Genomic DNA, 26483 nt, shown 5'->3' with positions numbered 1-26483 from the left:
ACAGCAATATCACACGAATAGGTCTACCACCTCACTAGTTCCTGAAAGACTGGCCTTATAAAGCTAAGTTCCTCCAACAATACTCGTTTGTCCTGGAACCTATGCACAGGTTATTCTCTCTGAGCATAATACTGTTCAATCTCCTCCTCTGTCAAATCTTTACAGAACTAACACTTTCTAATAGCTATCATTCCTGCACAGAGGTCTTCCCTTATCTCAACTGTTATTCTCTCCCATGTGTTCTCTCATTTTCCTACCTGATATTTACTGTCAGGTAGATCATGTACTTAGTTTATTTAATATTTCTCCAACTAAATATCAGCACCTAACCCCCCCCCCCAAAAAAAAAGTTCAGATTTCAAGTTTACTTATAAAACAAAGGAAGAAGGAGCTGGGAGCATAGCCTAGTGGCAGAGTGCTTGCCTAGCATGCACAAAGTCCTGAGTTTGTTCCTCAGTAACTATATATACATAAAAAGCCAGAAGTGGTACTGTGGCTCAACTGCAAGAGTGCCAGCATTGGGCCAAAGTGTTCAAGGACATTGCCCAGGCCCTTAGTTCAAGCCCCAGGACTGGCAAAAAATCTTTTTAAAAAATTTTTAAAGAAAGAAGGAAAGTAATAAGGGATCATTTTATTTAGTGGAAATCTCACTCATTTTATTTTGGTTATAGAACATTCTCTTCCACTATCAAATCAAATAACTTCTCCTTGCAATCTAAGGAAATAGGCCAGGATAAGATTATCAAGAGACTGGAGGAGGGTTAGAAAAAAGGATTCCAGGTTAAATGACCCAGAAGCCTGCCAGTTAAGAGTTGGGATTTACACTAATATAACACTCTACCAAGACTGCAACCCAGGTTATTCTAACTTATCTATTAGTATTCATGATCCTGGGTGTGCAAGTATGCCTTAAGTTCGAGTGTAGTCCTTAAAACTCCAATAAACTACATTTATATTAGTCTCTAATTCATGTAACTTAAAATTCTTAAAAACTTGGGTCTAAACTGTTTTAGTGTCAATGAAACATTACTGCTTCAAAGAAGACTTTCTTGCCAGGCTTGGTGGCTCACACCTGTAATCCTAGTTACTCAGGAGGCTAAGATCTGAGGATTGTGGTTCACAGCCAGCCCGGGCACTAAAAAACGTGAGACTCTTATCTCCAATTAATCACTAGAAAATGGGATGTGGGGTAAGGTGGTAGCCTTGAGCTGAAGAGCTGAGGGATAGCACCAATGCCCAGAGTTTAAATCCCGTGACCCATTTTAAAAAAGAAAAGAAAAGAAAACTTTAAGGATTAGGGGTGTAACACAATAGTAGAATGATTGTTTAACATGCATCAGGCCCAGAACTACAACAAAAACAAACACAAAAACCAAAACTATTTATTTAGGAAAACACAACTCAGAGCCTCAACCTTATATGCATAAAAAAACTCCTGAAGAATAAAATATGTACAAAATTCAGACTTAAATGGGACCTGTGTTTCTTTAGAAGCTCTCTAAGGTCTTGTTTGTTTGTTTGAGAAGGTAGGAAAGGCATACAGAATCATAGTGGAAAATGGAAAAATGAGGCTGGAGTACTGGTATTTTTTTCAAAGCTCCTGATTATTTGAATATGTATCCAGTTCACTGCAAATCAAAACTCATGTATCCTATTTCACTCAGTCACCCAGAGTTTATTGTTCTTATACTTCTCCGTGATCTAAATTCTGTTCTGGTATCATGAATCTAGAAGACAAAGAAGAGCCTGTTCTAGTTTACTATTATTCAAATTCCTACTTTTAAAAGGACTGTGGAATCCAAATATATTTATCACAGAGATCTGAGTTGAATGTACATATGCAAAGTTAAAATGCATATATGTGAAAGCTATTGAAAGAGATGAGAAAGATATTTTTATTCAAAGTACATGTGAAGAGCCTAAAATTCCTATTTTGAGAATAGTACAAAATTAAAATGCTTTGTTCTGTAAAACAGCAAAAACAATAAAAAAAAATCTCACCAGCATGTGTTATGGAGCACTCACTATCAGTTATGATAATCAGAATATGGCGCCTGTGGCTCGAGGGGTAGGGTGGTAGCCTTGAGCTCAAGAGCTCAGGGACAACACCCAGGCCCAGAGTTCAAGTGCCATGACCCACAAAAAGAAAAAGAAAAAAAAAGAAAGAAAAGAAAAGATAATCAGAACTTTCATGTATCATCTCATGTAACAAAACATGAAGTTAGTTGTTGGTCTTACCTAACATTTATTCAGGAATCTTATTTGATGAGAGATACATGGGATAGCTGACAAAGTAAATGTTATAATCTAAAAGGAATACATTGAACATTAACATTTCAGAAGTGAAACTGTTTTGATAGTAACAGATTAGTACTGTCAGGTGATTGATCTATTGCTAATAATATACCACAAAGGAAATGAACTGAAAATCCACGGTTCAATCCTCTGAAAGACAAGAAAATCACTCAGGACAATCTGGTTTTGTCTACCTAATTCCTGTCTCTGAATAACAGTAAGTATATATTCATCTCAGTGAAATTAATTTCGAGCTTTGTCTCCTGAATATAGTTTTTTCATAATGTTGCCCATCCCTGTGGTTATAGGCAGCAGTAGTTTGTCCTATACGTAATATATAAAATAACATATATACATATATATGTGTGTGTGTGTGTGTGTATATATATATATATATATATATACACACACTCTAAAGTTTATCCTCTAAGTTTGTTTTTTTAGCCAGTCCTAGGGCTTGAACTCAGGGGCTGAGCACTGTCGTTGGGCTTTCCTCAAGGCTAGCACTCTACCACTTGAGCCATGGCACCATTTCTGGTTTTTCTGTGTATGTGGTACCAAGGAATCAAACCCAGGTCTTTGTGTATACTAGGCAACCACTCTACCACTAGGCCAAACTCCAGGCCCCTATCCTCTATGTTTTTTAAGACTACATTTTTACTTCTGATAAAAACATAAAAAAGATTAAGTTTTAAATACTAAGTCCCAGTGATTGTAAATAGAGATTCCCTCCTTGAACACTTGTTTGTTAAACTTGTCATTTAAAATATGATGTAAAAATCAACATTAATAAATTCTCTAATAAAAAAAGTAAAAAAAACATAAAGAAAAGTAGAGGAGTAAATAATAAACTTTAAACATCTGGGTAGCAGTAATTTTGATGCTGAATTTTGAAAAACGCATATCTAGAAGCAAAAGACTCACAATAAACTAATGACTTGTTTTCTATTACATTTGCAAACAGGTCATCAACCTTTGTCTTACCTGACTCTTCATCTAACATTAATTAATGTTTCTTTTTCTAATGGAGTTCCTATACTAAATCTAATACTCTTTTTCCACACATGCCCTTTTTCATTCGACTGATCATCACCCTGGGAGAAAATAATCCTCTCAAGTAATTTAAGTGGCTGTGGTACTTTGGTTCAATGACTGTCAAGGCAGATCTGGAGTGCAGCAGCAGGTATTATATATTGCTGTATCTTTTACATGCCTTCAGCCACATGAATGCATATTCTAAAGCAAGTTCTACTAGAGCTACAAGGTGAGAGAAGCACACTTAGGGGGTTACTGGAGATCAAACCCAAGGTTTCAGAGGTTTTCACATGTGTTAGGGAAGCACTCTGAGCTACAGCTTCAATCTCAGAAAGAAAATTTTAATGAAACTGAGAAATTAGAAAAAAATTACATGCCTTATTTAACACAATAACCATTTAAAGGATATTGGTAAATAAAGTAAACAATTATTCATGTATAAATGAAATGAATTTGGATAAACTGTACTTTGAAACTTTCCACAAATTTCATTTTGATCATTTTAAGTTTAGTGTTGATAAAACTGTGTCTTGAAAAATGCTAATCTGTCCATTTCTGTACTGATACACAAAGGTTTGGCCAGCCCATTTGCAAGCAAAATCATGAACATGGCAGTGAACAACTTTGTTAATCAACCTGAACAAAAACTAATCTGTATCACTAACTAAAAAATAAATATTAACCTCTATCTGCCAAAAGGAATGATTAATGTGTATGATATGAATCAAATAAGCATGAAAAGGTATTTTTCCAAGTAATTAATTTAAACATTTTTCATGTCTCCTCATGCTAATGTATTATTTAAAATTGGTACTGAGTTCTGTTGAATTTATTCTTAAATGTTAAATTGAAATGCTTCGTCATATTGTCATAGAGAATTACTAAAAAAAAAAAAAAGAACTACGTGATGTTACTGAAAACTAAGAACAAAGCTATATACGTACCTCTGACACTACAAAAAAAATAGCACACTACAGTAACCGTAAGGAACAAAACCACAAATAAAATAGTAACTCCAAGCAAAAAAGAGCTGTTGCTAACTCAAGACTAGGGGTATTAAGACTTTAGCATTCAGCTTTTATCAATTACCTTGTTATCTTTATAGTTATAGTTCTACTGCTCAAGTAACTGATCCTACATTTGATACTGTTTGAAATAAATAATGAAGGAAAGCAACTTGCATGGCTCTCACAGAGACATTTCTAAGAAAAGTCCAGGGCAACGAAGTGGCTGTCAAAAGAGACAGGTGTAATAATACTAAAGAAAATAATGGTTTTACTTAACCTACCCAGGCCTATGTCTGAGGTCACCAAGGAATTAACAATTGCTTAGCTTATCTAATGCTTCTACATCTTCAAATGTATTTTTAAGAAGGATAAATGTCTTAAGGATCATGAATAATTACTTCACAGAGGAGCTAAAATTAGACTTGACTGTTAATCCCCTTAGTAATGGTATCTATAGGAAAAAGATTCAAAACCAATTAAGTATTTCTAGAACCATCTTGCCTATTTATGTTTCCAATGTACATATGAACACTAAAATGTGAAATATATAAAAGACAGTACCTGAAACTGAACTCTTGGACACTGAATCAGAGATAAGTTAGTACCAATTTTTCTTACAATACTTCGAGATGAACCATATGGCTTTCCAGACCAAAGTACCTGAGGAAGATGGAAAAAAACAAAAGTTCAAGTACAAGACTTTTAAAATTGTCAATAGAAAGTACAGGGCTATCAACTGCATGACATGCTAACGTGTTAATTACAGTATCAGAATGCTATGAAAATAAATTAGTATTACTCAATGCAAAATTAAAGAATAGCCAGGTGCCAGTGGCTTATGATTGTAATCCTGGTCACCCCTGAGGGTGAGATCTGAGGATCCAGGTTTGAAGCCAGACAAGGCAGGCAAATGTAAGAGACTTACAATAGAGCCAAGCAAGAGCACAAGATCCTGACTTCAAGCTTCAGTAGTGGCACTTAAAAATATAAGTAAATAAATAAGAATATAGAGTTGGCTATAAAATTGCATATAAATCATTCTAGTAAAAACAAAATAACCATGCTTAAATAATACCATATTTGGATCAAAAACTACTTTCATCAAGTTTGTTTTACTCTTCTGAAAAGGAAACACTATTTTACCTGTTCTGAAACATTTGTTTCTGAATTTTAGTAACATAAAATTTAAAAATAGAAGCAACTTTTGCTATAATAATTTTTAATTTAGTTCAAATTAGAAAGCTCAGAGTAAGAATTTGTGTCATGCATGCCATTTGCTGCACAAGAGCACCTGACCAAGGATGAGCAAGGCTGAAATCCAGATGTTCTGCTGCATTTTCTTAGAGGGCCTTGTATTTTATTTGTATATAAAGATGCTAAATAAGCTAGTAGTGTTATTAATGAGAATCTTTCCAATGAAATAATGCACATAGGTAAGACAAAAACAAGCTCCCAAAGCTAAAAACAACAACAACAACAAAAGGTAGAATGTTAAATGTTACAATTGTACCTTGAAACTTCTCCCCAAGTATATGATCTTTCTTTAAAAACTATCCATTTTGAGTGCTACACCTGAAAGCCTGGACAGAAAAGGTAAAGAAAGGCAGTGTGCTATTAAAAGCAATTTCAAAAGAAAGGAATGAGAACATGTCTATTATATTTAACTCATCAAACTTTAATATTCAATTATAGCTAATGATAAATACCAAATCATTTAAGTGTAGATTCAGAATAATGAACACCATTCCTTTTATTTTTTTTTATTTTATTTTATTTTTTTTTGCCAGTCATGGGCTTGAGCTCAGGGCCTGAGCACTGTCCTTGGACTTTCTCAAGGCTAGAGCTCTACCACTTGAGCCTCAGCACCACTTCCGGCTTTTTTCTATGTATGTGGTACCGAGGAATCGAACCCGGGTCTTCATGCATGCTAGGCAAGCACTTTAACCACTAGGCCAAACTCCCGGCCCCCATTCCTTTTTTTTAACGTTACTTTATTACCATTCTAATTTAAAGAATGGAATTACCATATAACCAAGCAACAGATTATTGGAAACTGTGGTAGTTCCAACATTTAACTCAAACTAGACTTCAGACCATTCCCAAAGAATGCACAATGTAGAAAATTAGCACAGTAGCAATCTGAGTTCTTAAATTTTAGCAATCAAATTCAATTAAGAAATACTAATATGAATCAGAGGTTCCCGAGAGAGTAATGTTTAAATCATGTGCCTCTGTTTTTATATAATTTTTAAAATCATATATTCAAGGTTTCAAGGTCTCTGACCTAAGGAAGTTCCAGAAAGTAACAGTACTACACAGGCTATGCTAACCAAAAAACAAACAAACAAACAAAAAAACCCCAAACTATAATTCCTTTGAAAATATAAAAAGAATGGCATGAATTAGAAAATTGGTCAACAGAAAGATAGGATATCATCATTAAAATATAAATATTGAACAAAGAATTTAAGAGGTAAAGTTATTCTGAGACTGAGAGCAAAGCACCATTCACACCAATGACCACACAGATTATTGCAAAAAGACTGAAGTGGAAAGACACATGACTTAAAGAGAAAATTTGAACTTTCACAGTTATGTAGAATCAATATAAACCCATCCCACCAGAAAGAACACAGGGAAATAATTCTAAACACACAATATTTAAGCAAGCTTTCTACCTTATACATTTTAATAGGTCTTGAGCAAGCTTTCTACCTTATATATTTTAATAGGTCTTGTTTTTTTTTAATATATCCGTAAGACAGTAGTAACTACACCCATTCAGTCATTTCTCTGTGCCTTCTATTTAGTCACAAGTCAAAAGTCTTATGATGTAAGAGATACAGAATGTTATTTGTCCATCACTATGTGGCAATTATAGTCTAAAGTCAATCTCCCTCCTCTCCAGGAAACAAGTCTTCTTGCCTGATCACAAAGAAGACAAAAGCTTACAAAGAAAAAGAAAGATTTGCCAAGGTCAAGCACTAATGCTTCTGCCAGCTTTTGGCATCCCTCACTATGCATGCTGGAGGGCTAAAGTTTCCACTATTATCTTTACATCTATTTAATATCATGAGGACAAAATACCAGGTGCCTGATAAAAACAAAAGTGGCCAAGGATTTGGCTTTTAAATTATAAGTAGTAGTATTTTGGCCTTGCCTACAAAGTAAAAAGAAGGAAAAGAACAATTGCTTATGATTATTTGTCCAGATATACATAGTAGATTAACATAATGTTGTTGTTCTGCTATGAATTGCATAAACCTAAATACCAGGAAATATGAAGTATGGATGTGTATTAGATGAGAGGAAAAAAATTGTAAATGGCTGCGAAGAAACAGTGAACACATGGTGTTAAAGTCACCATCTGTGCACTGAAGGCTGCATGACCCAAGTGCATCTCTTACCCTAACTTGTGCCTTGTAGATATATTGGATTGGACTCTTTCTAAAGATAAACTGTCAACAAAATTTTCTTAGCTGTATGAGGAAAGGCAGGGGGATACCTGCCATTACTATATTATTTGATCTCATTAAGAAATGACAACTCAGTTAAAAAATAACTAAATAAAACATTATGCTTTGCTTTATCTCTAAAGACTGCTTCTAATCTAATGAGCCCATGTCCTAGTAATGACAGTCCATAACATTTAGCAACAGTGTTTGAAAGTGATGACAGCAGGAAAGGAGGATGACAACAAGCAACCAATTTGTTCTTTTTTAACACTGAAATGCTATTGTCAAAGTGTTGATATGTGAGGCTAGAATTTGAAGCTGTCATCTTGTCTCATCCATGATGTGGTAATTCATTTGTTACAAACTAATCTATATTATTTGAGAGAAAATAGCTAGCAAGAACAATTATAAATTTACTTGTAAGCACACATCATTTTTATAAAATTAGTGATATAGTTTGATTCACATGGTCTTGAAATTACACACAAATTTCTACACTTACGTAACACTTTTTTCTGGGAATTAAAGTTTATATTATGAGTCAAAAATATCAGTCCCTAGGCTTGAAATCAGAGTTTGGGCACTGCCCTTGAGCTTTTTTTCCTCAAGGTTAATATTCTACCACTGTAGCCACAGATCCACTTCTGGTGATTTGCTAGGTAACTGGAGATCAGAGTCTCACAGACTTTCCTGCCAGGCAGCCTCTGAACTGCCATCTTCAGACCTCACCATCAGTAATCAAAAGTTTTATGGAAATCAGCCGTACATCAGTGGCTCCTGCCAGCAATCCTACTTACTCAGGAGGCTAAGATCTGAAAATGCAGGTTCAAAGCCAGACCAGGTAGACGAATGCACATTTTACCTCCAATTAACCAGCAGAAGTCCAGAAGTAAAGGAGTACTCAAGTGGCAGTGCACTAGCCTTAAGCAATAAGCCCGAGAGGACCCAGTATTAGTCACCAAAAAAAAAAACCCAAAACCCAAAAACTTTTTTAAAAGAAATCTATGATCCAGCCAGGCACTAGTGGTTCATGCTTGTAATCCAAGCTACTCGGGAGGCTGAGATCTGAGGATCATGGTTCAAAGTCAGCCCAGGCACAGAAGTCCATGAGACTCTTTATCACCAGTTAACCACCAGAAAACCAGAAGTGGCACTGTGGCTCAAGTGGTAGAGTGCTAGCCTTGAGCTGAAGAGCTCAGGGACAGCGTGCAGGCCCAGAGTTCAAGTCCCACAACTGATTAAAGAAAGGAAGGAAGGAAGGAAGGAAAGAAAGAAAAAGAAAGAGAGAAAGAGAGAGAGAAGAAGAGAGGAAGGGAGGGAGGAAGGGAAATAAGAAATCTATGTAAAGTTTTAATTTCAAAGGGTCAAGCATAAAAAAATATGTTAGAGATGTAGAAGGAAGATAGATAAAACTGTAACAATTTCAAAATCTATGATTAAAAGGCCTCCAGTTCCCTCTTCCTTACTCTAAACTCCTAGTCACATTCACATTCTTCTTCCAAGACACACAAGAAAAACAAAGGAATGATTGTTGTGTATTATTACATTGCTAATACAAATTAGGTATTTTCTACAACTTCTTTTCCAAAATAAAACATTAAGATTAATAAGAATCACAACTAGCTAGAGCTTCTATTATTTGGGGGAGGAAGAGAGAGGAAAGGTACTGAAGTTTCAACTCAGCCCTGTGCTTGCTAGACTTATGTACTACTCTGTGCCACACTTCTAACCCTATATTTTACTGGGTATTTCAAGGACAGTCTCCCTTTCCCCTGAAGCATTCACCTAAACAGAAATCCACCTACTTTTCCCTTTCTGGTATCACGGAGTATGCCACTATATCCAGCTTCACTCTACTAAGACTGAGTGTGAAGACTTTTTAGCTCAGACTAGGCACAGTCCTCTTAGAATCAGCCTCCTATGTACCTTGGGATGATAAGTGCATGACACCATGCCCAGCTATGGATTGATCAAAAGGTGGACCTAATAAGAAAGTTATTATTATTACTTTTTTTTTTTTTTTGGTAGTGTTGTTGGTTGTGGGTCTTGAACTCTGGGCTTGGATGCTGTCCCTGAGCTCTTCAGCTCAAGGCTAGCATTCTACCACTTGAGCCACAGCACCACTTCCAGTTTTCTGGTGGTTAATTGCAGGTAAGAGTCTAACTTCCATGCCCCAGCCGTCTTTGAACTGCTTCTCAGATATCAGCCTCCTGAGTAGCTACGATTATATCACAGCTTAAGAAAGTTACTTTTATCTTCAGATGCCAAAGGTACAATCTTCATACTACATCTTTGTATTTATATTTTTAAGTAGCAGACTAAAAAAAAATCAAAGTAATTGAAAACAAAACCAACTTGATTTTACAGAGATTTTCTGCAAACTAAGATTGATGACTATATGTTAGTCTCAACATTTACTTCCTTTTTTCTGAGGGGGGGGCAGTCCCGGGGCTTGAACTCAGGACCTGGGCACTGTCCTTGAGCACTTTTGCTCAAGGCTAGTGCTCCGCCATTTGAACCACAGCTCAACTTCCAGCTTTGTGCATGCTAGGCAAGCACTCTACCAGGAGGCTACATTCCTAGCTCTTCTTGATACATTTATTTTAAATGATCCTAATCATTCTCTTTTAGTAAGCAAGGACCCTCAGTTGTGATTACAGTATTTTGAACTGGTCAATTTTGTGGCTTTAACATGAATAAAGCTAAATAAAATTTGTTACCTATGCCTCACAGAATTCTATATTGGGCCTCACTTAAAATAGTCCCATTAATTTGAATTAGAGAGCAGGGAAGACAGGAAAAGTAAAAACATAAAAATTGTTACTGGATATTCCTACACTATATACAAACCACAGTACAGGGTGATTTACATATAATGCCAGTAAACCCATTGGCTAACTCTATAGTATCAATTCTTATACATATTTTGTAGATAAAGAGAATAACTAGGAGAAATAGACTGCAACAAATTTTGTGTTAGTTTAAAGGCAGAAACTATTCTTGCCACCAAAGTTTGCATCTTCTTAAAATTATTAATAAGGGGAAATGGACTAGGAACATATTTGCTTGCCTAGCAAGCCCAAGGCACTGGGTTCGGTCTCCAGTACCTCAAAAATAACTAGGTAAGTAGGTAAGAGATAGATGAAATGGGAGTGTAAGGGAGAAGGAGAGAGCGGAAGAGAGAAAAAGATAACAAGCTGCAATTCTTTCTGGAAATAAGAAGAAAGGAAATGATTTTGGTATCAGTACTGAAATGTTAATCTACCCTGTATAGCCAGATAGTGGTAAATAAATGAGAATGGTAGTATAACTGCAGCATAGTATAATACAGTTCAGTGAAGTTCAAAACATATGAACATGTACCTGAAAAAGGTTGTCAGTAACATTCCTAATGCTATCCTCAAGCTAATTATTTCAAAAGTACAAAGACAATTTTAGGTGATTCTCTACTTATCATCTCCAAATAGGTATAGTCTGGGGAAGTTTAAATTTTAGACCAAAAAGTTAAGCTGTACACTAAGAAATATAATCATATTTAAACCATGTAAGCTGTCTATATCTTTAATAAAACAATTCCTTGTCACAGACACTAAAACACTGCATTTGAACATATAAAATGGGTACTTTACTAATGTGTCTGGCACAGTTGCTCTACTAACTTTACAGTGGATCTCAAATGTTTATTAAAATGTTAAGGACAAAACAATCATAAAACATAAATCAATCATACTATTTTTCTTCTTAGCTGCAACTGTTACATATTTTAGAAGCGATGATTTATCTTTCATTTTAATCATGTTTTTCCCCTTGGTGATCCTAGAACTCTGGCCCTGGGCAGTCCTTAAGCTTTTCTGCTCACGGTTAACACTCTATGGCTTGAGCCACAGCTCTACTTGCAGCTTTTTTTTTTTTTTCCCCGTAGTCTAGTGGAGATAAGAGTCTTATAGATTTTCCAGGATGACTTCAAACCACAATCCTCAAATCTCAAACTCCTGAGTAGCTAGGATTACAAGCGTGAGCCACCGGCGCTGGGTTTTAAACAATTTGGGGAGAAAGCACATTATAATAGCATTCAACACTAATTCTATGACACCCAAAGTTAAGAAGGAGTCCAACATATTTAATAATTTTTCTACATATTTAGGCTTTTTCACTAGCAAACTCATTGCTTTTAATGGTCACATGAATACATTAGCAGCTTTTCAATGTACTTCATAAAATTTCTCCTTTATTCAAGAATGCTGAGAAAAGATTCACTGTATTTTTTTCCATTTTTCCGATTTGACTGTGATGTTTTCATACACACACACACACACACACACACACACGCACGTGTGCAATGAATCACAAACTACCCTCTCTGTAACTTCTCATTCCCTGTAGGCCCTTCTTAGAACTGAATAATTTTATTTGTATTCTATTTCTATGCAAGCATATGGAATACTTACCATATTCACCACCACCCACATACCCTTTCCCCGCACTTTATACCCCCCACAACAGAACTTGTTCTACATCCTTCTGAGTTGTATTTAAGTACTAGATTGCACAAAAAGAAAACTTTCACCATATTTGACTTTCTCTGTTACATGTAACATAATCTTTAGTTTCAGGTCTATGATTTAAATCATATGCAAATTAAATAGTACATAGTGAATTCAAATACTGATCATATACAAATTAATCACATTTTCTCAAAAAGGTTTTTTAAAAATCTTAATGCCTGTGGTCTTGGAGACATAAACATAACTACAAAGACATAAAAATCTATGATGTGATATATACTCTATTAACATAATATTTTATTATATAGATTAATATGCATCTATGACATACACACCCTCAATTTTAATTATGTTCTACAATTTATGTGACAGTGAGTGCATATAGATTCCCTTCTTGAATACTTGTCTGTTAAACATGACATTTGAAATATGATGTAAAAATCAGTGTCAATAAAATATTTAAAAAAATAAAAATAAAAAACAGGAAAAAAATCTTAATGCCTAAAGTGTCAAAATGAGTTCTGCACTCACCGATTGCATGCTTATTCCAACTTGTTGCAAAACCATCCTCATCAGGCACTTAATCCAGCTAAGCATTTAGATGGTAAAATCGTCCCAAATTTGCATTTCAGGAATTTCAGGCATACATGGCAGCACATGATCCATAGAGCACACTGAAAATTTTAATACAAATACTAAAATGAAGTCATTGTTATTCAGAATACTTGTTGTCTACAATATGTCTCACAAAGTCTGAAATATTTTAAAAATTTGTATGTATATTAAACAATAAAATTCAAATATAGTCATAAATTTCAATGTATGTATGTGAAAATGGAACCAGGTAACTTGAGATGTGTGAGGCTGGGAAAGACTGAGGAGAAGGATGGAATGGATAACACTCATCAAGATGCACTAACATGCTAAATGGACTCTTTGTAAAAACTGAAGGTATTTAAAAAAATTACCTCCCTCCACCCCAAAATTTTGTTTAACGGCTTGACTTAAATAACTGTAACTTATACATGTGTTAGTTGCAAAAGAAAGTTTCATTTTAATATGGCCATTTAAAAATACAATGCATCCTGATCAGTCATTTCCTCCTCCCTTCCCAATCAGTCTCATGAGTTTCCTTGTTCCATTTTCACACAAAATATTATAAGATGTTTTAGAGATTTTTTCCCCCCCAGGCTGGGTTTCAGTTAAAAGCTGGGGGAGGGGGGGACTACTATAGCTAATTTAAATAAAAACACACTCATGAAAAGATAGCTAATAGATTATAAACTTCAAAGTACTTAATTTATAGCTTACACAGCCAGGAAAGGTGTCTAAAACATCTAAGCATGGATCAAGTGGTAGGTAAGAGAATCTGACTTGCCAGCACAAGATCCTGAGTTCAAATGCCAGTACTACCAGGGGAAAAAAAACAAAAAACAAAAAAAAACCAAAAAACTGTAGCAGAATTGATTATGCAAAGATATCACTGCATCTACTATTGTTATCACTAACATTACAGAATTCAGTTTCTCCTTTTCTCTTCATCAATTCCTGAGTTGTTGTTCACACAAGTACATTTGTATAGCCAAGTCTAAAACTCATGAGTTCTTGCAAAAAGGAATCTGGGAAAAGAATATACCTGCAATAACAAGCAGGGTTTGCTTGTCACCAAAACAATCAGAAAAAAAATAATTATACCATGAATAAGAATTCGGATGTTCAAAACTCAAAAGTCCTTTTATACTCTCTAGCACCTTATACCTACCCCTCATCATCACCTGATAGAATCAAAAGGTTTGCCTCATACAGATAAGTTCAATGAACCAATTAGTCTTGACTGAATGAAGACTGAACCAGAATATAAATCCATGTACTGCTTCTTTACTAAGGTAAAACTATACAAAAACCAATCCCTCTGCACTCCAAAAAATAAATCCAGCCAAACAGAGTATAGCATGCTTGTGATATCTCTGGTTTACACTGATAAACAAGCAGGTTGTGGTCTACACTTGGAACCGAACTTTCTAATCACAAAAAATAAGGAGACTCCATCACTGATCAGGCATTATACAACCTACCCTGCAGTTTCAGACAGCTCAGGAATTCTATTACACACACACACACACACACACACACGTCGAATTCGAATGCTGGGCATGGTGGTTCACACCTATAACCCAGCTACTTGGGAGGCTGAGATCTGAGGATTGAAGTTCAAAGCCAGCCCGGGCACTAAAATCTGTGAGACTCATCTCCAATTACAAACTAGAAAAACTGGAAGTGGTACTGTGGCTCAAGGAGTAGGGCAGTAGACTTGAGCTGAAGAGCTTGAAGACAGTGCTCAGGCCCAGAGTTCAAGCCCCACGACTGACAAAAAGAGTCAAAAGTGGGGCTGTGGCTGAAGTGGCAGAGTACTAGCCTTAAGAAAAGCCCAAGGACAGTACTCAGGCCCTCCTGAGTTCAGTCCCTAGGACTGGCAAATAAAAAAAAAGAACTAAAATAAGTTTCCAAGAAAGGTTCTACAACCAATGAAACACTTGCCCAATTGAATGTGAAGATTTTTAGCACATCACCTAGACTGCATCTTCATGATGAATTTTTATAATTTTATGAAGTCCTATGCACATACATGAAGTATTACTCTTTAAAGTCTTTTGAAAAGAATTAAAATATAAGCCTTAAATTCATCACTAACTGAGATAGCTCTGCTAGCTCAGCTAGTTCAGAACTAGAGCACAACCCTAACAGAAACACATGAAGAAAAAGAGAAAGCAAGAGACAGAGACAGAGAGAATGAATACCTTAAGTGATAACAGTATTTTCACTGACTAAAAATGCATCCCTTGGTTCCACTGATACAATGCAATTTACTATAATGCTGTGGAATTATTACTGGCCCTTGCAAATTATGTGTATTGCCTTATAGTATACACTAGGTAAATTATATCTTTGAAAATGAATAAGTTTAGTTTTTGAGATCTTTAAGAATATTCACTAAAGTATTTAGTACAAAAGAGAAAAATTAAAAGAAAATATAAATGTATGCCAATAAATTCAATTTAACCACTTCAGATTTAGGATCAGTGAAACAAAAAATGATAAATGTTTTAAGAATTCACACTTACTAAAGACAAAATGCTATAAAGTTTCAAACTTACATGTATATGTGATTCTACCTTTTTCAAAAAGCAAGATTGGGGATATATTTAGTTCAGTGGAACAGACTTAGTTCAGTGGTACAAACTTCACATATGTATGAAGTCTAGGTTTAAATACCCAGTATCACCCAAAAGGAAAATAAAACAGAGCAGTAAGAAAAATGGCAAAGTAGACATCTATGTATCTATTTATGTGTGTGTGTGTGTGTACATACAGAAAATTGAAAAATATACCAAAATATTACAATGACTATATCTGCAACTTAATAATAAAATCCTCTAGTTTTATTTTTCTTTTCTTTCCTTTTTTTTTTTTTTGGTGCCATTCCTAAGGCTTTAATTGAGGGCCTGGGAACTGCTCCTAAGGCTAGTGTTCTACCACCTGAACCAACACCTTCACTTTCAACTTTTTTGGCGTTTAACAGTTTCATGGGCCTTTCTATCTAGACTGGCCTCGAATCCTGATCCTCAGATCTCAACCTCCCGTGTAACTAGTATTACTGGCACAAGCCACCTGCACTGGGCTTTTATTTCTTCTTTACGCTTAGGCGCTTCTGTGTTTTTCTACAATAGGATACATCTGTCATTTGGGTCTTTTTTTTTTTTTTTTTTTTTTTTACGTTTGTCATTCTTTAAGTAAGTGAAATCTAAGAACTAGCCACAGAGTTTTGTAAAAACTTTTAAAGTCATACTAACATTTTTTAACTTCAGATACTTATCCTTGCTTCATTTTTTTAATAACTGGATGTTCTTTTAACATTTTAGTCTATACGCATTAACTTTTTATCCCTCATACATCCTATTATAGATCCTATGATTCTACATTTTTATTGTATTTTAAATGTGTTAACTTTTTAAAAAATTAAAAATTAATTTGCCCACATCATATATTATATATATATGTTTATATGTAACCAAAACATGTTCCTTTTTGCTGTATCAGTACTGAGACTTGAATTTTGGGTCTGGTACTCTTGTTTAACTTTCCTGCTCAAGGCTAGCACTCTACTACTTGCGCCACAGTTCCATTTCCAGCTTTTTACTTGTAATACAATTTGTCTGCCAAGGTTGGCTTTGAACCTCAGATTCCCTGATTCTTAGATATCAGCCTCCTGAGCTGGAAGACTATACAAGATTTTTTGTTTCAAATACACTTTAAGAATACATTTATATGTCACTTTGGGGCCAGGAGTTTGGCCTAGTGGGAGAGTGCTTGCCTAGCACGCATGAAGACCTGGGTTCGATTCCTTGATACCACATACATAGAAAAAAGCCGGAAGTGGTGCTGAGGCTCAAGTGGTAGAGCCTTGAGAAAAGTCCAAGGACAGTGCTCAGGCACTGAGTTCAAGCCCCACAACTGGCAAAAAAAAACAAAACAAAACAAAAAAAACATTTGTGTGTCACTGAACAATGGGGATGCAGTCTGAGCTCATTGAGCTCATTGTGCCAAGTTTACTCACACAAACCCAGATAGTACGTATAGGTTAATCACTCACTGAAGTTTCTTGATGCAATGAAAAAAAAGAAGAAATGGTACACAGACTTTATGAGGTGGCTGCAGGTATAACACAGTATACTAATCTTCAGTAACCTATTTTTTTTTTTTTTGCCAGTCTTGGGGCTTGAACTCAGGGCCTGGGCACTGTCCTTAAGACATTTTTTGCTCAGGCTTAGCACTCTGTCACTTGAGCCACCGTGCCATTTCCAGCTTTTTCTGTGTATGTGGTTTCCAGGAATTGAACCCAAGGCTTCCTGCTAGGGCATGCGCCCTGCCCCTCGGTAACCTTTTATTTTTTTAAATATAGGAGATATTCAGGAAGTTGAGTCCTGAGGATGGTGGTCTGAAACCAGAGGGCAGACAATGTCTGTGAATCTTATTTCCAATTAATCAAAAACTAGAGAGAAGTAAAGGTGTGGCTCATGTAGTAGAGCACCAACCTTGAGTGAAAAAGCCAATCAGAAACACAAGGCCCTGAGTCAAGCCCCAATACCAACATAGAAAGATAGATAGAAACACAGACAGACAGACAGAGATAGGATGGATAGTATAAGTGTCTTCTCCAGATAAGAAGTATGCAGAAAATGCAGAAACCATTTATTTATAACTATGTCAGCTTTACTTTTATATGTAACTGCAGCACAGCAGGTTTATTTATACCAGTGTCATTAAAAACAAGTGAGTAATGTGCTACCATATGACATGAGACTTATGACATCATCAGATAGTACCAATTTTTCAGCTACACTTACAATATTATGGGATCATTGCCCTATGTCCTATGTGGGATTTGTTGTTGACCTTCTCTTTGTGGTGTATTTCCTATAAATAACTGTAGTTTGCACTCTCAATCTGAGATTGGGAGTCAAAAGTGATCTGGACTAAAATATTGATCTCTGATACATCTAAAATTATTTCTTAGCCAACCAGTCTATATCAAATTAGTACTTACCAGTATGTAAGACATCCATAAATAATATATAATAAAATTAAGGTTAAAATCCTAATTATGCCGCTTTATATTAATGTTTATTATTAAACAATGTATCACAATATACATTTTTCAAACATGAAAAAGTCAATCTGATTTAATTTTCCTGTTTACCTTTTTTATATTTTAGTTACAATTCATGTTCATCAAAACAAGTAGCATAAATTTTACCGGTAAATGGTATCAAGTATTTATATACAATTTATCTGGTAATAATGGATTGCAATTTGACTATTTGACAACTTCAATATCATAAATTAAGGAATTATTCATAAGGTAGTCCCTGAGACAGCAGCCAAAAGAGCTCTCCCAGAGACTGAGATGTGTGTGTGTGTGTGTATGGAATTTTACTTGCCATTCTGCTACTTTCAAGATTTCAGTCAGAAATCTGTTTGCACTTTAGTATAACTGATTAATATCCCTAATGAATATAAAGTACTTGCAAACCCAAAGATGAAAAATCAGCTGGGCATGATGGTATACACCTGCACTACTAGCACTTGGGAGGCGAAGGCAGGAAGACTGTGTGCCAGGACAGCCTGAGGTAGAGTGAAACCCTGTCTCAAAAATAAAAAAGGAAAAAGAGGGAAGGAGAAATGTTTATTCAAATTGTTATTAATTTTTCCTGTCAAACTGGCAAAGATAGTAAGGGGGACAACTCAATATGGGAAAAGGCCTGGAAAACTGGGTGTAGTGCACAACTGTAATCTCAACACTCAGGAAACTGAGTTGGGACAGTGATGAGTTCAAGGCTAGCATGAGCTACAAAGCAAGAATCCTGTCTCAAGAAGCAGGAGTTGTGGCTCAGCTATTAGATCTCTAGCAAATGAGCAAAAGCCTCAGGTACTGAGTTCAAGTCCTGATCTCAAAAAAAAAAAAAAAAAGGGCATTTCACTATGTAGCCCAGACTGGCCTTGAGCTGGTGATTCTTCTGTTCAGCCTCCTGAGTCTTGAGATTTTCAGGTTATTTTCCTCTTTCATCTCTTACTCCCATTATTTCACCAGTTACTTACATCTACTATCTTTATATTCATCAGGTCAACCTAGGAAACATTTTACACCTCAGGTGAAGCCAATTTTTTGACAGTGCTAGCTCACTCTGAGAAGGATTTAACCGTGTTACTTCTTTGCTTATTATGTTCAGTCTCTTGACCTTAGTTTTAGACTATTGGAGTTGAGAAGTCCTAAAACGTCTTCTCTACTGTCCTCTAACGAAACCATGTTCTAGTTCATTAGTCCTCTAACACTATTTGGATGCATATGTTGTCATGGGAGTAGTGAGAAGATGAGGGACAGAGATAAAGCATACAGTATGAATATCTGGTATTTGACAAATGCTGCCAAGGAATGGTATAGAAGTGGCACGCTGTGCTGTATCCTTTAAGTGGCTGTTAAATAAACAAATGAAAAGACCTTATTACTTATAGTTGTGGAACTGGATTTATTGATTTTGCTCATAAATTTTTGTATTAATCTTCTACTGTTTCAAAGAAGCCAAAAATGTCTCACTATTGTGTTGTTCTCATATATTTTCTTTTCTTTTTGTTTTTGTCAGTCATGGGACTTGAACTCTGGGCCTAGGTACTGTTCCTGAGATCTTCAGCTTAAGATAAGCTAGCACTCTACTACTTGAGCCACAGTGCCACTTCTGTTTTTTTTTTTTTTTTCTGGTGATTAACTGGACTCTCAGGGACTTTTGTGCCTGGGCTGGCTTTGAACCTTGATCCTCAGATCTCAGCCTCCTGAGGAGCTAGGATTACAGGCGTGAGCCACTGTGCCCAGCTGTTCTCGTATATTTACATGTAGTGTTGCCCCCCACCTAACTACTATGAATTTGTAGCTCAATAAAAATAGTTTTACACAGTAGTTCTCTACTATTTACATACTTAAAATTGACAAACTAAAAATTTGTGGGGTTCAAGGTTGTAGGTCAATAGTTTTACACAGTAGTTCTCTACTCTTTACATACAATTTGTAAAATAAAAATTGGTGGGATTCAGGGGCAAATGTTTGTAATTTCAGCACTTTGGGAGGCTCAGACAGAAAAATTTCAGAGACTATCCTGGACTACACAGGGAGGGAGGGAGGAAAGGAAGAAGGGAGGGAGGGAGGGAGGGAAGGACAAAAAGAGGGAGGGAGAGGAAGGAATGAATTCTACAATGACAAATCCCAAGGTTAACATTCTGAATTCCAGTTCTTTCAGTAGTTAACTTCAAACAAATTTTGTGATCTCTCTAAAAATTTTTCCTTCCACTATGAAATGGGAATATTGTCAAAAAAAAAAAAAAGCTGAGACAATTTCAATGCGTTTCATTCACACCAAGCATTTCACTAATAAGACTTATTGATACAATTTCTATTTAAAAGCATAACTCTAGTGCTTTGAGTATTCGGTACCTCTTTTTCCTTAAGTTTGAAAACCGGAGCACAGGATAATACAACCCATACATTCCTGCAGTTTGAATTAGCAATGTCCACACTTCAACGTGTCCCTTGTTTTACTCAACCTCTTTGCAAAACAAATTAGGAGGAAATGGGGGAAAGGTTTTGATTATCGATCACGACAGAGAAGCAAAAATAACCCAGAGAAGCGATGCACGACTGGCCAGGAACTGACCACCACTGAGACCGAGTTAAGGACCCTTCTTCATACTTACTCCTTGTTCAACTTCCAAAAAGTCTGCTTATTTCCATAACAAAACGTGATTCGGGTGTCCAAAGGCCGATCTTTCCCTCTCGGGCGTAAGCAGATTAGGAAGGCACACAGGAAAGTTCTGGGCGGTGGACGCGGAGTGACAGGGCAACCCCGGCCAGGTGAGGCGAGCCCAGCCTCCCAGGCCGACCTGCGCCTTCGCTCCGCCTCCCGGAATCCCCGAGGCCAGCCGGAGGCCGGGGAGGGTACTGCCCCCCAGGACCGCCGGCTGGCCGTCCGCGCGGGAATGGGGCTCGCGAGGCCACCCGCCCGGCGGAGGGGCCGGAAGAGTGGGCCGATGGGTGCTGGGCAAGCAAATCCCAGCCCGTCGGGGGCGAAGCACTAGGCTTCCCTCAGCTCCGCCCCGGCTCCGGGCCCGCTGGGGCCCTCGGCCACCTCGACAGAGCACACGCCTAGCCGGCCCACAGAGTCCACCGGCCTCCCCAACCAGGTTCCTTCCGCTCCTGCCCTATCACCCCGACGTCCCACCGCCGTCAAGTCCAGGGCCACTATGTTTCCCGCCTTGCCAACCGCTTTTCCAAGTCTCCCAAGCCCCACTTACCCCGCCGCGCGGCAGCCAACACCTTCTCCAACTACTCAGGCTTCCAGACTGGCCGTCCCGGGACGTTGCTTGTCAATCAGCCAATCCCCGCCCTGAGCCGGGACCAGGCTGACCTATGAGCTGTGCGCTAGGAACACGAAGGCGGGGCCTATGGAGCCGCTCCCCCGCCGGAGGCCCCCGGGGCTTTCTTTCGCTGTCCTTGGGCGCATGCGCAGGACCCCAGGAGGGGCGTGTGCTTTCGCGTGGGCCTTGCTCCAGTGTCCTCGCTACTCCGCCCAGGGAAAGAAAACTTTTGTTTGGAAGCTTCGTGCACTAGGTTTGTAGGAAGACCCGAGACCCGAAGGTAGCCGCCTGTGTGTCCCTGGACAAAAGCTGAGAGTCTTAAGCCTAACTAACCTAAGCTTTGTGGCGCCCCGACGGGAACTGGCGCTCACCCGGCGGTTCTTCCGCGGCTCTTCCCCGAGCGGGCCTCACATCCGGGTGTGTGTGTCTGTCTGAGGTGTGCCCTGTTGCTCCGGGTGAATAATAAAGCTTTTCCTTTCCTGACTTCAGCGCCACAGTCCATGTATAGTCTCCTTTTTTTGCAGCACGTGCTTTTCAAGTACGTGAGTATTCTAGGACACTGAATTGCAGGTCATCTTGCAAAAATAGCTTCATAGTACGTTCAGCGGCATTCAGTATGGTAATGTGTGTAGGGGTGATAAAACATTAATATGTAGTTGGGGCTGGCGAAGCCTATCGGTGTTTTTCTGCTTCTGAGGACTGTGGCTGATTAGCTCTCTCTCTTACCCTCCTCCCAATGAAGTTGATTCTAGAGATCGCTGGGCAGACAGGAGCTCTGATGTTTGCGCCTGTGGTGGCCCTAGACTCTCTCTGGCTTCCCTCTTTCAGCCTTTGCTTCAGTTTATTTACTCAACAAGGGCTTGTTAGGGGCCCACTATGACAGTACAAAGATTTTTTTTTTAAGCCTTTAACCACACCCTGAGTGGTCCTTCAATATATCAGGAAAGCAAAACCACAAACTTAACCTATGTGATCAAATGTTATAGTAGAAAGGGGGCTCTAAGAAACTTACCTGAGCTCAGAATACTCAAAAGAGGACTGAGTTCTTGGTCTGAAGCTTGCTGAAAAAGCAAGAGCTTCTGAACTGAAACAGGTGGGGAAAGTAGCAACATTTCTAATATAGGTGACCTGTATCTTCTGAAATACTTGCATTTGAGGACTCCTCATCCATATTCATGACTCAAATAGGGACCCTGCTACTTATTGAGTTCACCCAGTCCTATGTTCTCAGCTCCTTTTCAAAAAGAAGTGCCTGAAAGCATCTAACAAATGAAGATGAGTTAGAGGTGGTTTGTTTGAATACATAGTGTTTAAACTCAGGGAGAAGTACTCTACCACTTGAGCCACTCATCCAGCCCTTTGTGTTATTTTCTTCACATAGGCTCTAGTGATTTTGCCTGGGGTTAGCCTTGGACCATGACCCCCTACGTATTTATCCCATGTAGTTAGAATTACAGGCATGAACCATCCATCTAGATTTTTTGAGACAGGATCTTTTTGTATAATCCAGGCTGACCTCTAGTTAGTGATCCTCCTGCTTCTGAGTGCCAAGATTACAAGTTACAAACCAGGTATATGGGCTATATTTTTCTTTCCAACTTCCCACTTCCCTTCCTTCACATTTTCCTTTATCCTAAGTGCCTGGGAGTGGCACAGGACATTTTTGGAATTAGGATGGAGACTGAACTTGGGTCATTTCATACATTATCTGATGGCTATCTGATTCTGGGATGGATTCTGAGAATTCTCCTATCCAAGCAGTATGCCATTTCACTCAGTACTGTGACACATATGCTATGTCAGTACCTGCCATTAGAACTATGTATCTGGTGAGAGAGAAAGACACTTTTGAATGATTGCAGCCAGAAGTTAATATAGGGGAGAAATCTTCCAGTCACCAGTCTGGAACAGCCTAAGGAACTCCTCTCACCCTGGGGCAGTGGGACACGAACGAGTTAAGCATTGTTAGAATGCTTAGGTCCATTTTGTTATTATTATTATTATCTACAAAGGAGTTGTCATTCAACAAAGCAGTTTATGAATACAGTGATTCTGGATCAATGCCATCCTTTCAACATTCTTACCATTGCTCCCAACCTTTTCCCTCACTTTTCTTAATTTTGTAGGATATACAATGAATTTTATTTTTATGTCTGAGATCAGGATTCATTAGCTAGCACTCTATCAACTGAGCCATACCACCAAGCCCATATATGGAATTTTTTATTGCATTCTCTGCACTTTTCTCTCTTCATTTGCCTACCTCTTACCTATTAACCTCACTGTACCCCCTTTCAAGTACCTATTTCCTGGTGTTTATTTTGTTGAATTTTGATTATGCCATTCTAAGGGATTACACTATTTGGATTCTCTGAATACTAATGATGAGCTTTTACTATCAACATCCTTTTCAGTGTTTGTTTTTCCTTTAAATGAGCTAAGATATTGGGAACCAGGGCAATTTGAGTCCCTAACCAATAGCTGTTAGATCCTTCCCTAGTACCCCAACTACTTTGAGTGAAGGTCCATCAGCCTAGCAGACAGCTAGATTGCACTCTTGCCAGTACCAGGTACTTTGAACACACCATGCATGGATGCCTTGAGGAAGCTACATGACAACCACAGATGCTTGCTGCCTAAGCACAACTGTCGCTCCTGAAAATAGTGTTCCAGCCATGACTGTTCCAGCCTGAGCTAGACTTTGTGGCATCACAAGACTTGGTGAACTGTAAATGACCCTGCCATTATTTATGCCCCAGACTAGAGCACTTCTCTGGCTCAGCAGAAGGCACATAACTGGTCCAAACACATTGACACCTTTGCTATTCCTATTTCTAACTCATCAGCAGACTGTTGGGCTCACTTTGTAAGTTAGTAGGGAGATACCCTCAGCTACTAAATACTCCCTGGTGTTACAACAGTAAGATAAATAAAAGGCTTGCCTCCAGTGGTCTTTTGCTTACTTTGGACCTTTATCTTCGCTAGAGTGTGCTGAGCTGATTGCAAGCAGTAATCGTGGAGTAGTAGCAGCAGAGTGACAGCAACAGTATGACAAGAGAAGGGCTGGAGAGTTCCAAGGAGAAAAGCACAAAGGTAGACGATGTGAAGACACAGGAGCAAGCAGACACACATGAGACTGGACTGATATATCTGTAAGGTAAGGGACCTAGGATTGCAGGACAACACTAGAAGCTGTGCTTCTGATTGAATCCAGGGCTTCATGCAAGCAATCTGCATTGAGCTACATCTCCAGTCTTCACCACATTAATTTTTGCTATGTGTGTGAAGCTTCCCATAATAATTTTTCTTTTCAACAATTTCATTATTTTAAAAATATGAGATGCTTCACAATTTTTTTTTCCAGTCATGGGGCTTGAACTCAGGGTCCTGGGCATTGTCCCTGAGCCTCTTTGGCTCCACCACTGTGAGCCACAGCTCCACTTCCAATTTTTAGGTGGTTAGAGATTAATGCCTCATGGCCTTCCCTTCTCCAAGCTGGCTCTGAACTGTGATTCTCAGACCTCAACCTCCTTAGGAGCTAGACTACAGACATGAGCCATCACACCCAGTTACACTTTACTAATTTGCATGCCATCCTTGCACAGGAGCCATCATTGTATCATTTCAATTTTAGTATATGTGCTACTAAAGTGAGCACCATAATAAAATATTTTAAAAGTGAAAAAAAATTTAGAGAGCAGGTCTGGGAGTTTGGCCTAGTGGTAGAGTGCTTGCCTAGCATGCATGAAGGCCCAGGTTTGATTCCTCAGAACCACATACATAGAAAAGCCGAAAGTGGTGGTGTGGCTCAAGTGGTAGAGCACTAGTCATGAGCAAAAAGCCCAACTACAGTGCTCAGGCCCTGAGTTCAGGCCACAGGATTGGCAAAAGCAAAAATTCCAGAGAGAAGCTTGAGCAGGAATGATAGTGAACAGAGGAAATGAAGGCTGTGCAAAGCTGCAGATGAGAAACTAGTAGCATGGTCACCAGAAGTGGCCCAGAGAGTTAATAAAGGGCCTAAGGGTTTCAGACACCCTGAGCACAGGAGCGCTAGCCATTATAGGGGTGAGGGTCTCAGGATCCAGTGCCTAAACAAGAGTTATAATTCTAGAAGGCTTAGGCTATTGCAATTCATTGCTGCCTCCCACTACTGCTAAGAATTACATGACTACCAAGTGCTGGGGCTTCAAGTTGTTAAAGTCAACTGTGTAAAGTCTCCCACCTGAGTTCCAGGGCCCTATGTCTCTGCTTATAAAGCTTGCAGAAATAGACCTCTAGCTCTCATGGTTTTGAATGGTAAACCTTTGTTTCTGTTGTAGGATTTGGGCACTTGAGGGCTCAGAATTGCCAGCACTGGAAGACCTTTTCCTTACCTAACCACAATTTCTATGTGTCAGAACTAAAAGACCTACCCAAATGATTCATAACAATATGTTTCAAGTTATAAATAAGATACTTTTGATATTTTTAGAATAATTTTACATTTACACAATTTCCTGTAATCCCTTCCCAAGTTTTCCCCAATGTTAACGTCCTAAATTACCATCATACATTTATACAACTAGATAGCCAGAATTGGTACATTGTGATTGACTAAACACCAGATTTTATTCAGGTTTTACAAATGTAAAGATGTCATAGTTGAATTTAGTCATCCATTTGAAAGGATGCTGTCTCCTTAATCCCTTCTGGTCTATGAAAGTTTCCTAATCATTTCTTGTTCTCACCTTTTCATGACTGCAACAATTAAGAGTAACTGATTGGGCATTTAATAAGATACTTAATAAGTTGACCATGACCAAGATCATTAGTATCCCTTTACTATATTCTCTTTTCTGAAAATAATTCACTCATTTCTCCCTGTTCTCAGGGCGAATATATGATTAAACTTTAATTCCTTAAGGGGAATACCTATATACATTATTTGGAATTACGTTGTAAGGATGATTTTTCTTGTCTCGCTACTTATGTTCAGTTGTTTATATAGACATGTACATTTTTTATATGTTGTTACATATACAGGTGTGTGTGCTTACTGGTGCTAGGGCTTAAATGCAAGATCTGTGCTCTCTGTCTTGGCTTTTGCCCTTAAGTATAGCATTCTAGCTTTACTTTCTGGATTTTTATTACTTAATTGGCGATGAGTCTAAAAGCTATATATACCTACCCTCGCTTTGAACTGATCCTCAGATCTCAGCCTCCTGGGTAGCTAGGATTATAGGCTT

The 26483-nt window shown here is 37.9% G+C and overlaps 2 protein-coding genes and 1 pseudogene across 4 annotated transcripts in view; 1 reads left to right on the top strand and 2 right to left on the bottom strand.

Annotated features, from left to right (window-relative positions):
* The window catches only part of Mtfr1 (mitochondrial fission regulator 1), a 43288-nt gene extending 21965 nt beyond the window's left edge, over positions 1-21323 (bottom strand). The window contains exons 1-3 of one of the 3 annotated variants that reach the window (XM_090338887.1): positions 21196-21323; positions 12829-12971; positions 4899-4997 (exon numbers count right to left, since the gene is read on the bottom strand). In XM_090338887.1, the coding sequence (XP_090195013.1) occupies positions 4899-4997; positions 12829-12894 (165 nt within the window). In that variant the 5' untranslated portion in view covers positions 12895-12971; positions 21196-21323. Of the gene's footprint in view, positions 1-4898; positions 4998-12828; positions 12972-20598; positions 20808-21195 lie in introns of those variants that run through there. The other 2 variants (XM_090338884.1, XM_090338886.1) reach the window with 2 other exon arrangements.
* A 90-nt stretch (positions 21324-21413) lies between these two features.
* Armc1 (armadillo repeat containing 1) overlaps positions 21414-26483 on the top strand; it is a 55285-nt gene continuing 50215 nt past the window's right edge. The window contains exons 1-2 of the mRNA XM_090338889.1: positions 21414-21511; positions 24244-24415. The gene's annotated coding sequence lies outside the window, so the exon portion shown is untranslated. The remainder of the gene's footprint in view (positions 21512-24243; positions 24416-26483) is intronic.
* On the bottom strand, positions 24819-24916 carry LOC150058810 (U6 spliceosomal RNA; annotated as a pseudogene).

Source organism: Megascapheus bottae, chromosome 9, assembly GCF_031878675.1.
Source record: "Megascapheus bottae isolate mThoBot1 chromosome 9, mThoBot2.hap1, whole genome shotgun sequence".
NCBI classification, from domain to species: domain Eukaryota; kingdom Metazoa; phylum Chordata; class Mammalia; order Rodentia; family Geomyidae; genus Megascapheus; species Megascapheus bottae.
The sequence above is the reverse complement of the archived record's forward strand: the minus strand, read 5'-3'. Positions and strand labels throughout refer to the sequence as shown.